Raw genomic sequence first — 14,869 nt, 5'->3', positions numbered from 1 at the left:
GTTTTGGCTTCAAAGGCAAAGCTGTTGACACAGGCATGCCAGCTGTTTTGACTCAGACCAACACACATCTCCTTAATGTCTCCCAGAGCCGCCAAAGTGGCTGACAGAGCCTCCTCAGAGCCAGCTGACTGTGATCGGGGCTGATGTTCACATCAAGTGCTCGGTCAGCGGAAAACCACTGCCAGACATAAGGTGGAGGAGGAACGGAGAATTGTTCGAAGGTGACTGGGAACGATTCTTGTTGTTGTCATTTTTGTGCTGCTGGGCAGGAGGACGGTGCAAAACTTCAGGCCTACAACCAGCAAGCAGCTGTTCTGTTACGTGTCCTTCAGAGACCGGCTTGAAAATGAATGATTTTTTACTCTTTCAAAATATAAAACACAATCCCCTAAGTTAAAGTATACACCGATACTATTAGTGAAGCAATATTTATTATCAGTTAATCTGGTGATTATGTTTTCTATTTAGAAATTCATCATTTCAATGAGATTTGAGGAATGTTTTCAAATGTCATTTTTCTCCAATCATCATTTTGAAACCCAAATATATTTGATTTATGATTTTTATGAAACAGCTGCAAATCTTCACAGTTTAGAAGCTGAAAACAGATTTTGGCAAGTTTCTTATTAATCAATTAGTTTAATCCTAACAAATGCTGCCATCAGCATCAGCCTTCCAACATGTGATCTGTGATTTAACTGCTGTGGAAGGATCTTAATGTTCTGTCCTTATTAATGTGTGTTTCTGTCAGATGACCCTGGGAGCAACAGGCGAGTGCTCGACGACACTGTGTTGCTGCATAACGCCAGACAAGAGGACAGTGCTGTGTACCAGTGTGAGGCCTCCAACACTCATGGCAGTATTCTGGCCAACGTTAACATCATGGTCACGAGTGAGTGTTACAACAGCAGACTACAGCTACGCTATCGGCTACACCTGCAGCTAGTTTGTGCTTGTGAAGTTCTTCTCATAGGCTGACCACAGTCATCTACTGCTACTTTAAATAGAATAGAAATCATCCAAATGCCACTTGAACCCGACAGGTTTTATCTGTTTGTATGAATCCAACACCATACTCAGCCAGAAGCAGTTCATGTACGCTGCTCTGAGCTTGTGTGACCCTGTACCTGACATAGTTATTGCTAATTATATACATGTGCATTTTAAAAATGTAAGTAGGTTCGCCCAGCCAATATGTTTTAGTATACAAAATTATATGCATTATAGAAATCATAAGGTAAAAGGCTATTTTTATGTTTTGCTTTTATCCGCTTGACAATTTTTTTACTGTTATTCAATGTATTGAGTAAAACAATTTACATACTTTTATATTTTTTTCCTGGTTAACACTCCTAGACTTTAACTTATTGCACCATTATGAATTGAAGTATATACGTAGAGTTTTTCATGTGTAGGTGAATATTATCCGTGTTTCAGCGAATCTGTCCCTCTGTGAAAACTTGACATTTGAGCAGCAGTTATCTCTCTGCTCTCCACTGTCCTTCAGATGTGACTCCTCTGATATTGACGAGGGACTACCAGGAGTATGAAGTAATACTTGGTGATCACATCATCATGGACTGCACCGTGTTCAGCTCTCCACCAGCGACCATCACTTGGTGAGTCGTAAGAATATGAGGATTTAGTCTTGGTGACATCTGTCAAGCTTGACGTCTTCATCTACTGTGATGTAACTATGATTTCATCCGTGTAGTAACATCCCAGCATCAGTATGCATTGTGCGATCCCTCTGCGCCGTCTGTGCTGCAGCCCAGAGAACGAAACGCCGCTTGGTTTAATAGCAGAGAGTCATGCTATCAGTTCCACGCTGCTTCAGGTGTTTGCATGAACTAGTCTGATGATGACACTTGTGTCTGTGTAATGAGAGAATCCTCCTCCGCTCCATGGAAAAGGTCTAATTAAATGTTTCAACGAGCCCGTTGTCTCTGCTGCAGCTCCACAAATGGGAAATAGGATCTCAGACAGATCGGGACAAAACCTGTTTAACCTTACAAAAAGACACCCTCAGAATATCATTAAGATGGCTCCTCTGTTCCTATTAAATCATGCTCCACTTTAATGTAATCAACAAGCCTAGATCTGTTTTCCTTTCATTGAGATTATGATTTAACCCATTCATGATTTCCAGTTATTGTCAGAAGTAAGTGAGCAACTAACTAAACCTCAAAGGAAAAAATTAAACAAGATAAATTACAAGACCACTGTTCTAGCCTGATATAAACAAATGCTAACATCCAACCTAACCCCTTAGCCTGAACTAGCCAGGTATGGTCGAGCCATGTGGGCGTGGTTCAACAACCAGTCTTTATCCGGCCCACCGCAACTCCACCCAAGCTCTCTCCCATTTTTGGATTAGCTGGGAAGTAGGAGGAGTAAGGCACTGGCAAAATGGAGACAGGTGACCCGCCCAATTTTGAGCTTGAAATTCGCTCTCTTCGGAATCCTAGGGCGGATTTTGAGGAGGAAGTTGTTGGTATATTTTAAATTATATTAATATTGAACGTATCCCTCGCCCAAATTACAATAGCTTCCCCGGGCCCTCAAAAATACAGATAACGTGTGTGAAGGGGATGAACAGTTCTTTAATATGCAAACAACATACAGTCAGATTTCTTGAATTGTTAGATAGACAAACAGTATGATAAGCTGAGGATGATTTACTGTATGGAGGAGAAACAGCCAAAATTATAATCAACATAAAATAGGCATACATGATTTGAATCAAATCTGACTTAGATTGATTATTTTTTTAACTTAAAATTCAAAGTGCCTCTACATTGACAATGATTGATTAGCTCATCAGCTCTTATACACACAGACTCTAAAGCTGTGTAAACTTTGTCTTTCAGGGCCAAAGACTATGATCCAGAAGCTATCAAGGGAGGGCGATTTTTGTTTCTGCAGAACGGAGCGTTGCAAATCATCAGAGCAGAAAAAGACGACAGCGGGGAATATGTGTGTGCCGCCTCTAATACGGAGGGGGAGTCGGCCGTCACTGCTCTGCTGGATGTCAAAGGTCAGTAAAATGATACTGAATAATTTCGCTTCCTTTGAACAAAGTCACTGCACACGACCAGTCTCCCTTTTTTTCTTCGTTCAGGTGAACTGACCCTTTAAAGTGAAAGGGTGGTTGTGTTATAAACACACTTGGCCTTAACTGTGACAGGTTTCTGCAGGACCCTGGTTAAAGAGAAAGCTTTGCCTTGTACACAAAACGACAACAAAAAAACAGTTATGTGGTGTTGCATGAAACGTGCATGTTTACGATGAAAAGCCACTGATTGTCTTTGCATTTTGACTTAAATTAATCTTGAATTTAGGTTACAATAAGAACCAGCATGAATTATCTTGTGAGTGATTGTTGCATTTCATACATGCAAATGACCATGTGAGACATTTTGGTAACCCATCAAAGTCAGCATAGTCACAGTGAGAAAGAAAACTTCCAATATATCTTATCGTGATTTCTCTGGCTCCAGCCTAACAGGATAATCGTTTCTGTTTGTTCCCGGGGATGTTTTATCTTTAGACCCTACGAAAATAGTAGCTCCGCCTCAGGACGCGGAGATCATCAGTGGGAGCACAGCCCAGTTGACGTGCCAGGTAGAATATGATAAAACCCTGCGGAGCACCTTCCACGTGGTGTGGATAAAGGATGGGGAGGAGATCCTGACTTCCTTTGAGGAGAAGTCCAGGTAGAGTGGATCAGTGTTCAGTCAGTTTTCTGATGTGTCTGTTTAAATGGTTTAGTTCAGTCTCTTTTACTGCACGCTAATGCTAAGCAAGGAAAAATAACTATTAAACAGCCCAAAAGATGATTTCCTTATTCTTTATAGACTTAACATATATTTTGGTCTGGTTAGTTAAGTTAGTTTTTTTAACAATTGCACTCATTTATTGAAAAAGAACACATACCTTTTTAATACAATGTGCATTTTGTTTAAATGACACTCTTTACTTGATACTTTCTGAATCCAAATTCAGCAGTTAATAAAATCTCTTCTCATCACATGATCAGATACTTTATGGACGATGGCATGCTGCAGATCATCAATGTGAACCTGAGTGATCAAGGAATATACACATGCATCGCTAGAACCAATCTAGATGAGGACAATGCCGCTGCACATCTCACTGTACTGGGTAAGATACTTTGTTGGTAATATAAAGTTCATTCATTATATATGAATAACACATTTCTGCAAATGATTTATTAATCTATTTTTACCAACTGTTGTTTTAGGTGTTGAATTGTACAGAAAGTTCCTGATCTGAGGTTTCTGTGTGTGTTTTGTGTTGCAGACGTTCCTGATGCTCCAAAGAATATCGAGCTTTCTGAACATAAGGGCCCACGGAACGTCACATTGTCTTGGAAACCTGGAAGTGATCACAACAGCTCTGTAACAGGTAGAGGACAAAGTGTTATCCTCTTTTATTGGGTTGTGGAGGTGCAAAAGAAAAATGTGACCCTCAGTTGTTACACCACACAGTTTATGGCCGGATAATGATGTAATTATGTGTGATTTTAATTTGATTACAAAATAATAGGCATGCAATACAATGTAACTGCAGAAGAACACATCAAAAGAGTATTTAGGATTTATGATGTTGTCATTTGAAACAGATTATATCGTATCAGCCTTGGCCAATAGCAGCCATCCAACACAACCTGCTGAGAGGATAGAAGAGGTTCAAATAGATTTACTGTCAGAACACAATTCACAGTTCAATCTAAGATTCCAAAAATCAGAGACATTTAAAATTACTAATTTGTTTTCATTTGAACATTGAAATTATTACAAGGTGTTATATTATGAAAAATTAAGAAGAAACACTGATCAAATCAATTTGTATCCCATCCAATGTTCACCTGATATGAATAAGCCTGTGCCTTATCAAAAAGAGAACTTTCTCAGTGTCAGTCATGGTTAGACTAAAGGTCGGTGCATCACACTCTAAAACGCTTTGAAGAAACTGAATCACTTTTACCCAAACTACAATTGATCGGACCACAAGTGACTGCACCATCGGAAGATCAATACGTCAAGCCCTGCTACCCGAGAAAAGCAACTTCATCACAGAAACACGATTTTGAACTCAAGACTCCAATCAAAAAAAGGATTTTCTTGAAGAGGAGTAATGGCAGTTTCTAAACCACTTCTCAGGAGAGGAAACAAGACCAACAACTTTATAGTGGCCTAAGAAATACCAGCAATTCACAGAGGAAAAGGGTCCAGTTTGCTTATAAATCCACGCTGGAGATTGAAGGTATGAGACAGAAGCATGTCTCCAAGGAGACAAACAGGAGAGAGCATGAATCAATTCAATGTGAAACCTGGTAGTAGGAGTATTCTGCTGTGGAATTAGACACCTTTAGCTTACTGACTACACCCTGACTGAGGAGAAGTACCAGTCCATTCCTCAGACATGCTGAACCCTCTGATTTATGTCTTACTGGAGTAGATAATAAGCCCAAACACGCCTTGAAGCATTGCAAGAACGTGAAGAACAAAACATGTCATGAATTTCCTCCGTCACCTCAACATGATTCACGGGGGGCCCTTGAAGACGGTGAAAACCAAACATTTTTGTAATATTACGAAAAGATACATACTGTTTTTAAAAGCAAAACAAATTGTATTACATTTAAAGTAAATACAAAATGCAGGTATCTTGACTTCTCAGACAAATGCACATATATTATATATATATCTAAATACGCCTTTAAACAAGTAACCGGTGGTTGCGAGAGACACAACTTAAAAACATAATGAGGAGAAGCTAACGTACGGAAATTTGAATGACCAAAATGTTGCTTACCTCTCTGAGGGAGTAAAGGGGAGAGATGAATCAGGAGACACACGCTTATAACGAGGGGTCTCCCAAAAGTGCATGTGAAGGCACAGAAAGCAAATGCTATTTGCAACATTTTGTGTAGTTACAACAGTAAATGTTTCAAATGCATATTGAACTCTATCATACATCACCACTGTGTAACTGAATAGGGTTACATACCTGTTTCCAAGGGAAGATGGGACTTAGCCAGTTCCTGCTAGTTATGGAAGCCAGACCACATCTCAACATTATGCAGCACTTAGAATCTACAGACCGTTGTTAAATACTGGATTAGAGTCTCTCTTTGATTCTCCTCATTTAGCTCCTGCACATCACTAGTTACCACGTCTCCTCTGTTGTGAAAGGGGTTGTTAACAGCTTCTGCTGCTGTGATCACTGCTGAGTGCAAACTGAGTGTTGTTGAAAAAGACATGGCTGCAGCTTGTAAAGTGCTGAGGATCCTAGCGAGGAAGCTGGTTTCCTATTTACGCCTCAAAACAGGGACTCGTTTATTTTTGGAACTTAGTTTTGATCAGAATTGAATGGAGTGATAGATGTGTCCTGTCGGATGTTTGAACTGCCCCTAAGATTTGATATGTGAGAGCACTGAGCAGAAATTAGAACAGACTCACCTGAAGATCCTTGGAGAGAGAGAAATGTTTTAATTCTTGTTAGTTTTTTTCAAACAACTCCGAGCAAGAGACGAGCAGTTTGAGGCCAGCCCTTTTAATTAAAGGGGCCTGTTATTATTATTGACTTGTATTATTATTATGATTATTTATATGATAATACAATGTCGGAAGTCCATATAAATAATGTGTGTGGCAGGAGGCGTTATATTGCCAGTATTCAAACACAATATCTCAAGAACACATTGAGGGGAGGTTCTTCAATTTTGGCATAAATGTTCAGTTAGATGCAAGGATGAGCAAATTAGATTTTGGTTGTCTAAGGTCAAAGGTCAAGGTCACGGTGCCCTCCCAAAATCTTATTTTTGCTTTCTTCTAAGAATACATGAAGCGAATTCTTTCAAAATTGGCCGATTGAACATCATTTCTGAGTTCCGCCTCAAGGGAATTTCTTCAAATTTTGACCAGATGTGATTTGGACTCAAAGTGTTAGGATGTCAGGGGTCAAAGGTCATGTTGACCTCCCATTATTGTGAATGCAGTATGTCAGGAACAGCTGGAGGGACAAACACTCACAGGGCGATAATTCTTGTTTTATGTCGAGGGCGTAATATCCACAGAACTGAGACGTCCTGCTTGTGCACACTCATATTCTGGGCCAATGTGGGCTCCAATATGTCTGAATTGATAAAAAAAGATGCCATTTTATGTTGCGTTACTTAGATTTAGTTACTAGTTACCTCGTTTTACAGTACATCTTCGACCAGTTGACCGGTCAGAAGAAAGTGAGCTTTTCGGGATCTGAGCGTATATTGTTTGTTTCAGTCAAAAGCTCAACTGAGGTACTGCATAACTGGCGCTTTGAGATAATCAAGTCTAAATGGGAAGCTTAACGGAGTCCCAGAATAAAAATATAAAGCTAGAAATCAGCGTAATAGGTTCCAATTAACATTAACTGTGGAACTGGCTGAGCACCAGGTGGATGAGTATTGAAATATTAATTTAATTTAATTAACTAGTCATGAAAATTGTCAAAGGTACTGAATGTACTGTGTCTGAAATCCTCCCTTTGTTTACTCATTTATTATTCCCTCCATGACAAACACTCACTTGAGGCACTCTATACCAAGTAGTTAATTGGGATTTTGAACAGTTCATAATTTTCAACACACTCATAGGTGTAGTGTTGCTTAACTAATTTACACATCCATCATTTCAGAAGCAGGACGGACACTGTTGTGGGATTCTGGAAATTAGTTGCTTTTTATTGTTTTTAACAGTAAAAACATGGGACTTTTAAGTTTATGTAAATTCAACCTATAGAAGATTTATGGGCGAGAAAATAATGCAAGAAATGATACGATCAACACCTCTGGGATGTCTCAGCATTTAGCACAGAGATGAAGTCAAAGGGTGATTAACCCATCTTAGCCTGGAAACTAGCCTGGCTCTCTCACATCGATCTACCAGCACAACTTAAGTTCACTAATAAACACATGATATCTACGGTGTCCCTGAAGTGCCAATGTCAAAGGCAAATCACTCAACACAACAACACATCACAAAACACGTGGACAGTGTCTCCAGCCAATCAGCGATGGGCTGTGGCAATAGCAAGCACCTCAATACGTTGTGTTTTGTGATTTATTATTGTATTTTCTTATTGACCATGGTGTTTTGTTTAGCCGTTGTGTTTTGTGATTTATGGTTCTGTACTGTGATTTGCCTGCTTTTTGTGGTTTGCCGTTGATTTGCACTTCAGGGTTCTGTAACTATCCTATTTGTTTAATCTGTGAAATAACAGGAATTGCCAATTTGGCTTTAAGGCAAATACGTGTCCTTGTATTAAGGAAGCTGAGCTAATCACCATCTGACTCCAGCTCCATTCTTCCCTAATGAGCTTATTGATCGTCTTATCCACTCATCACATTTATTACACCATTAAACATCTCCTTTATTAGTCTACCTGTAATGTAGGTTGAAGAATGTCTAAATAAAATGAGTTTAATTCATGCTCTCCCAGCGGATGTGATCATCAGTTCATATGGTGATGACTGGATGTGTAATTGTTATGTGCGGTGCCATCTCCTCTGTGAGCACAGAATTTGTAGTGGAGTACGAGGAGAGCCAATGGGAGCCCGGCAGGTGGAGGGAGCTACAGAAAGTCCCCGGTAACCAGGCAACAGCCGAGCTGGCACTAAATGGACACCTCAACTACCAGTTCAGAGTGTATGCTGTGAACGCGGTCGGACCCGGACCCCCCAGTGAGCCCACTGAGAGATACAAAACACCCCCTGCTGGTAGGACCTACTCCTTTTAATTAACATTTTCTGATGTTGTTATCTGTGAGTGGTGAAAGTGTGCAACCTTCTTTTGAAGTTTGCAGAGAGGTGCCGTGTGGAGAGGCTACGGCCTTTGTCAAAAGGACCATGTAGCAGTAGAGCCGGAAGGCCCTCAGCATTAGCGCCTTTCAATGTGGCTCCTCAACCTTGACTTTCATTCCTTCAACTTGTATTTTAACTCAGAATACATTGAAGCAGAGATTTACAATAGTCAAAACAGAAAATAAACAAAACGTGCCGAGACACCAAGAAAACACAAAGAACCAAAACAGTATTACAAAAGTGAAAAAAAAAACATAAGTGAGAGCAGTAGAAATAAATACAGTTCTAAGATTTAAATTAAAGCGAATGAAACGATTAAAACAACTGAATACACTCCAGCAAGAACAGATGGAGATACAGCTTTAAACTAAACCAAAAACTTAAGTTGCCGTAAGGATTCAAATTTGTTAAGTTTGTATGGTTTTTCTTGTTTTGGCTGCTTGATGGGATAAAAAAAGCATTTACCAAGCTCATATATTGTTAATGAAATCAGGATCTCTTGATGCTGAATAGTAACGATAGGCACGTGCACTTTAGCTGTAAGAGGCTGCAGTAGATATACTGTAGTGAAGATTAACACAAATTACTTCATTATGTTTCATTTATTGTTATATAATCATACAATTTAACAAATTACCCCAAAGCTCCTGATAGGAACCCGGAGAACATCAAAATTCAAGGACACCTTCCTCATCAAATGGACATCACCTGGGAGGTGAGGGAAAGATTGTATAAGAAAGTATATCATATACGTAAGAAAACATATCATGGTAGTTTTTCGTGATTGCTAAGTCATCGGCATATTGTCTCTTTGTAGCCGCTGCGGCCGATCGAACACAACGGCCCGGGCCTGGAGTACAAGGTGAGCTACAGGAAACTGGGGGTGGAGGACACCTGGAAGGATCACATGGAGAAGAGACACTCGTTTGTTTTGAGGAACACGAGCACGTTCGTCCCGTACGAGATCAAAATTCAGAGCAGGAACAGCCACGGGTGGGCACCTGAACCCAAAGTCCTCACGGGCTACTCTGGAGAAGATGGTGAGTTGTAGAATTAATACTTCCTCGACTCTATATTTTATTACAATATAATTTCATTATATAACATGTCTATAAGCACATCGGTTTCAACTTCATTAAAACACGCCCTGAGGCTGAACTGGCACATGTGAGTGTTGCTTTATTTGCGACTTTCTTGTGAACTTCTCGTGTCATCATCCCCCCCCCCCTTCCTGTCTTCAGTTGTCTTTTGGCATTGTCTGCGGGAAAATGTTTCAGGTTAGGTTCTTTTCTTTTTCTTTTGCCCGTGGTGTTAACCCTGTGTGAGTGAGTCTGCAATAGTGACTTTTTCCTCCCTCCTCAAATCCAGCAGGTGGCAGATAACCTTTGTAGAGCAGAGGGATGTCAAATTTGCGCTTCTGTCTCAGAAGCTGTCGGAGATTTGACAGATCGCGACACACTTTGCACTGTCACATTGGCTGCTTCCCACTGTAGTGTCTGCTGTGCTTCCATCCTTCCCCTTATACCAGTACAGTACCATGTAGAGAAGAAATTATTTAGAGTATTTATTTCATGCCGTGTCTTGAATTTCTTCTGGCCTCAAGTAAAAAACCCCAGCTTTGAACAATTGAGGTGTTTTATCTTGTGTCCAGCTGAGAAAGTATTTCTGCACCTTAAAGCTGATCTCTTAGCTTTTCTATTTATTTACCAACGCAGCCAGCAACAGATCTCATCTACACAACCTGAAGCGAAAGAATGACCTCCTCCGTCTTTTAAGATATCAGCTCAGAGAAGATTCTTTTTGTTGTTGTTCCGCTCACTGTATCTCAGTCAATAGTCTTTCTTTAAACACGTTTCACGGTGGTGAGAAAGAGGCTCTGCGAAGGTGGCCTGTTGTTCGCAGGTTGTGTGCGTTGCTGACCTACCGCTGTGTGTTCCTCAGTTCCAACTGCGGCGCCGCGGGACATCGCGGTGGAGGTGATCAACACCACTGTTCTGAGAGTTAGCTGGACCCCGGTTCCATCTGCCACCGTCAGAGGTCATCTCGGGGGCTACAATGTAAGTTTCCTTTATGCTGGATCAGGATTTCATTTTTTCAGGCTACATTTAACTGAAGACTTAACCTGAGTGACTATGGAGCCCTTTTCATCACAGTGATGTGTTAGTAATTTTCCATCAGATGCGTACAAAGATGGAACTTCAGTCAATTTAATAATGTAATAGCATCAAAAGGACATACCAAATAACATTTGGCACTACTGAGGTGAAGGTAAAATGGTTAACTTTTTTATTATTTTAAGAGAATTTGCAATTATTGGACAAAAAATGAAGGGAGCAATATTTTGCTTTTAATTTTCTTCCCTTTATTCTAGTGATTTCTAAAGATTTGTGTTTATATAAAACTTCTTCAAAGATAAAAGGCTAAAAGGCCAAAAAACACTGCTCCTGAAACGCAGTGGGCCAGCTGGCCAATCATAGCAGACTGGGCTTTATCAGGAGGGGGGCCTTAAAGAGACAGCGTTTCAGAAAGAGGCTGAAAAGAGGAGCTGCAGCAACTAATACCACTAGCTTTGATGTGGAAAGTTACCTTTGGAAAATCTATGTCCTCTACCTGGTTTAGTGCAATTATATTTTTATTCTGGCATATTTTACTAGGTCTTATAATATAAATACATCTTCTCTTACCCCTTGTCACTCACCTGTCTCCAGCGTGTCATAACGGAGGACATATTTCCAGGAAAAAGACACTACTCATTTCCACTGTTTCCTACATGTGCCCTTATCAACCAATACTGTGACAGCAAATTAACATTTTAATGTGACAAGTCAAAACTGAGACAGAGACAAAGTTGTCTCTGTCTCAGTGTGATTTTAAATCAGTAAATCTTATTATTCTTGCGATACTGTACCCAGAATTTGTCAAACTCCACCTGAGCCGCAGCCCTGAGAGAAATCATTTGAAATCCCAGCTTTCCCTCATAATTTGGCTATTTGATGTTGATAGGTTTCACAGGTTCCACAGGACAATGTGAGGGACACATTAAATGACACATTGTATCTATTTTCTAAAAATAAAGTAAAATGTGTAACATATGCATTCTACATAACAATGAGAATCCATTATAATGAAGCACATTTTGAGCAACCCAATTTGTTCTCACTTTCTATGTTTCAGACTTCCCTAATAGGAATATTATACTGTTACTTTCAGAATGATCTTGACTCAGTTTTGATAGAAGTAGTAGTAACTTGCTGAATTGACAAAAATGGGGCTGCCGCACACTAGAGGATAACCATGCAGATTTTGGACCCGATTTCCCTTTCCGATAATCTGGAATCGCTATACGTGTCTAACGTTTTGGCCAAATCATCTAGTGTGTGCGTTCTGAAGATTAGAAAATCAACTATAAGATAATAACAATAAGTTTAACTGATAGAATCCATTAAATCTGTCATTATGTCTGTGGTCGCCCATGTTTTTAAAATCAGTCAAGGGTTGAAAATACTCTTGTATGCAAAGCCTTAAGCTGTGCATGATAACTGTGATATTATGTTACATGACCTGTAAAAGAGATGCTCTTTGGCACATCCTGCCTCAACTTCACTCTGCCACCTGTGCAGGTGTCGTCTCTTAAAGTATATACATTCCTTAACACAGTGTATTAATTCGTTCAGGGTTAACATGTGTCAGATATCTGCCTCAGTGAAACTAGTCTTTAATAGCTGCTCCTCTCCATCTCTATCCATTGTCTCTGTGCTGGGTTGAGATGTCAGGGTTTGATAAACAGGACCCAAATGCAGATGATGGACAAATACAAAATGTTGAGTTGTATAAACAGGCTTCCAGTCACCTGAGGAAGGAAGACAAGTTCATAGAAAAAGTGCAACGGTTTCAAAAGATGATGAGCAAAACTGAAACACTAGTAGCACAAAACATGAAACAAAGACAAACTGCCCAAGACGGAAGGAAACACATAGACTTTATGAGAACCAGGATATAGAACACAGGTGAAACATATTAGGAACAGGTCCAGACGGTCAGAAACAGGAAAAAGACAGGAAGTCATACAAAAGAGATAAGACAAGGTACAAAGTAAAAAAAAACAACAGGAAATGAAAAACTCGAAGGGCAAAAAAACGCAGGTACAAGAATCCCAAGCACAAGTAAATACTGAGTCCATAGCATAATAAAGTTGTTCTTCAACATTTTCCCTTACTTCCTTGTCACAGGTTCACTGGGTGAGGAAGCACAGTCTGCTGAATCCCAACAAGATTTTTGATGACCGCCAGTCGCTGTCCTTCACAGGGAAGAGGAGTCACGTCATCGTACCGGGTCTCAAACCTTTCACTGAATACAGACTCATTGTGAGCGTTTTCAACAAGAAGGGCAATGGGCCCAACAGTGACCCGGTCACCTTCAACACTCCAGAGGGAGGTGAGGTCATATTGGTAATATTGTTAACTTAAGTGGGTTTCTCACACACTCAAGCTGCTATCAGACATACACTCACCTCTGGATATTTTCCTGACATTTTCAGGAGGAGCTTTATGAGATTTGCTCCAGACATTATCCCCTAGTACACAGTCCGGATAATTTCAGAGTGAACCCATGTGACAATACAGCAGGAAAACAGACAGAATTTAAACGTCATGTCCTGCCCCTTGCATGCTCTACCAGGTTGCCACTCCTATCCTGAATATTCCAGACATTTTCCTGTTGTCATGAACACGTCTGACTTGCCGAATCTCCCGGAAAATAATAATAACGATAATAATAACTTTAATTGTATAGCACTGATCTAAACATGGTTACAAAGTGCTTAATATATGAGGCATAAAAGGTAGCATTTAAAATAATAAAAAAAAGGACTAGGAGGAACATATCCTTGCAGCAGATTAACTAACATTATTTTCATTTTTCATAGTTCCTGAACAAGTGCCTATCCTGACCGCCTCGAACGCACAGAAAGACTCCATTTTGCTGGTTTGGGGACCCCCCCCGGAGGCGAATGGCATCCTCACTGGTTATCTCTTGCAGCACCACCTCAGTACGTATACCCAATGTTGTTGTCATTCACAAATGTCTGTGCAGTAGTTCGGTTAGTAGTAATCTGAAGAGGTGATATTTTGTGTCTGTGTGTGTGTGTGTGGGGGGAGAGAGGAGGGGGGGGGTGCACTGCAATTAAACTTTAAGCATATTAGAGTTTTGATTCCCAATTGAGAAACCTTACAAATATGCAGCTCACACCCTCCACTAACCCTTTCCCTTATTGTCACCACCTGTGTTATCATTCTAGACACTAGGTGACAGTGTTTGACACTGAGCACTACACGATGGGGTTCAAACAGCCTGGTTGTGAGTTGAGCAGGTGACTTCAGATTGTGGTTTGACAGTTCCCTGAGTGTTTCTCATCTCAGATCCTCTCGGACTGAAGCTCCTCTCGCAAAAAAAAGAAAAGAAAAGAAAAGATCATTTGAGTCGATTCTGTTTGTGCCTCTTTTTCATATTTCTTACCGCATTCATCTTCACCCAGGAGCGTTTTCTCTTTGCACACATTCACTGCAGTTATTGTGAATAAATGTCTTTCATTACGCTCTCCCTGTTTTCAAAGCCCACAGTCTCATAGGCTGACATTTCTGAGGTCCTTTGTGTGAAATGTGAAGGCAGAGACTTTGCCGTCTCCACCAACACCCACAGAGTCCGGCCTGCTCTTCAATATCTGCTCCTCTGTCAGACCTTACACAGATACTCCTACACATGCAGTGTGTGTGTGTTTTTTTTCTTTTTTCTTTTTCAGATGAAATGATTCACCGTTTAACGTGTAAGCCCGTTTCAGATTTTGTCTTCTATAAACTCTATGAATAAAATATATGCTGTGCTATACGCGCAGTCTGCACATCCGCTGGAGTCATGAAACTGCTGTGTAAGTAGTAAATGAATAATCTCACTGTGTTCACAAACACATAAAATAAAATATCCACAATTCTCACCTGCATCTCA

General features: G+C 40.2%; 1 protein-coding gene across 12 annotated transcripts in view; it reads left to right on the top strand.

Annotated features, from left to right (window-relative positions):
- Window positions 1-14,869, top strand: part of LOC133957154 (neural cell adhesion molecule L1-like protein) — a 37,699-nt gene that overhangs the window by 7,247 nt on the left and 15,583 nt on the right. For 9 of the 12 annotated variants that reach the window (XM_062392601.1, XM_062392602.1, XM_062392599.1 and 6 more), the window contains exons 10-23: window positions 87-221; window positions 752-892; window positions 1,508-1,619; window positions 2,871-3,037; window positions 3,551-3,716; window positions 4,040-4,164; window positions 4,324-4,428; window positions 8,588-8,785; window positions 9,514-9,584; window positions 9,687-9,909; window positions 10,111-10,146; window positions 10,811-10,926; window positions 13,099-13,303; window positions 13,794-13,916. In XM_062392601.1, the coding sequence (XP_062248585.1) occupies window positions 87-221; window positions 752-892; window positions 1,508-1,619; window positions 2,871-3,037; window positions 3,551-3,716; window positions 4,040-4,164; window positions 4,324-4,428; window positions 8,588-8,785; window positions 9,514-9,584; window positions 9,687-9,909; window positions 10,111-10,146; window positions 10,811-10,926; window positions 13,099-13,303; window positions 13,794-13,916 (1,923 nt within the window). The remainder of the gene's footprint in view (window positions 1-86; window positions 222-751; window positions 893-1,507; window positions 1,620-2,870; window positions 3,038-3,550; window positions 3,717-4,039; window positions 4,165-4,323; window positions 4,429-8,587; window positions 8,786-9,513; window positions 9,585-9,686; window positions 9,910-10,110; window positions 10,147-10,810; window positions 10,927-13,098; window positions 13,304-13,793; window positions 13,917-14,869) is intronic. The other 3 variants (XM_062392610.1, XM_062392600.1, XM_062392608.1) reach the window with 1 other exon arrangement.

Source organism: Platichthys flesus, chromosome 7, assembly GCF_949316205.1.
Source record: "Platichthys flesus chromosome 7, fPlaFle2.1, whole genome shotgun sequence".
Classification (NCBI taxonomy): Eukaryota; Metazoa; Chordata; class Actinopteri; order Pleuronectiformes; family Pleuronectidae; genus Platichthys; species Platichthys flesus.
Note: the sequence above shows the minus strand (reverse complement) of the source record. Positions and strands in the feature narration are given on the sequence as shown.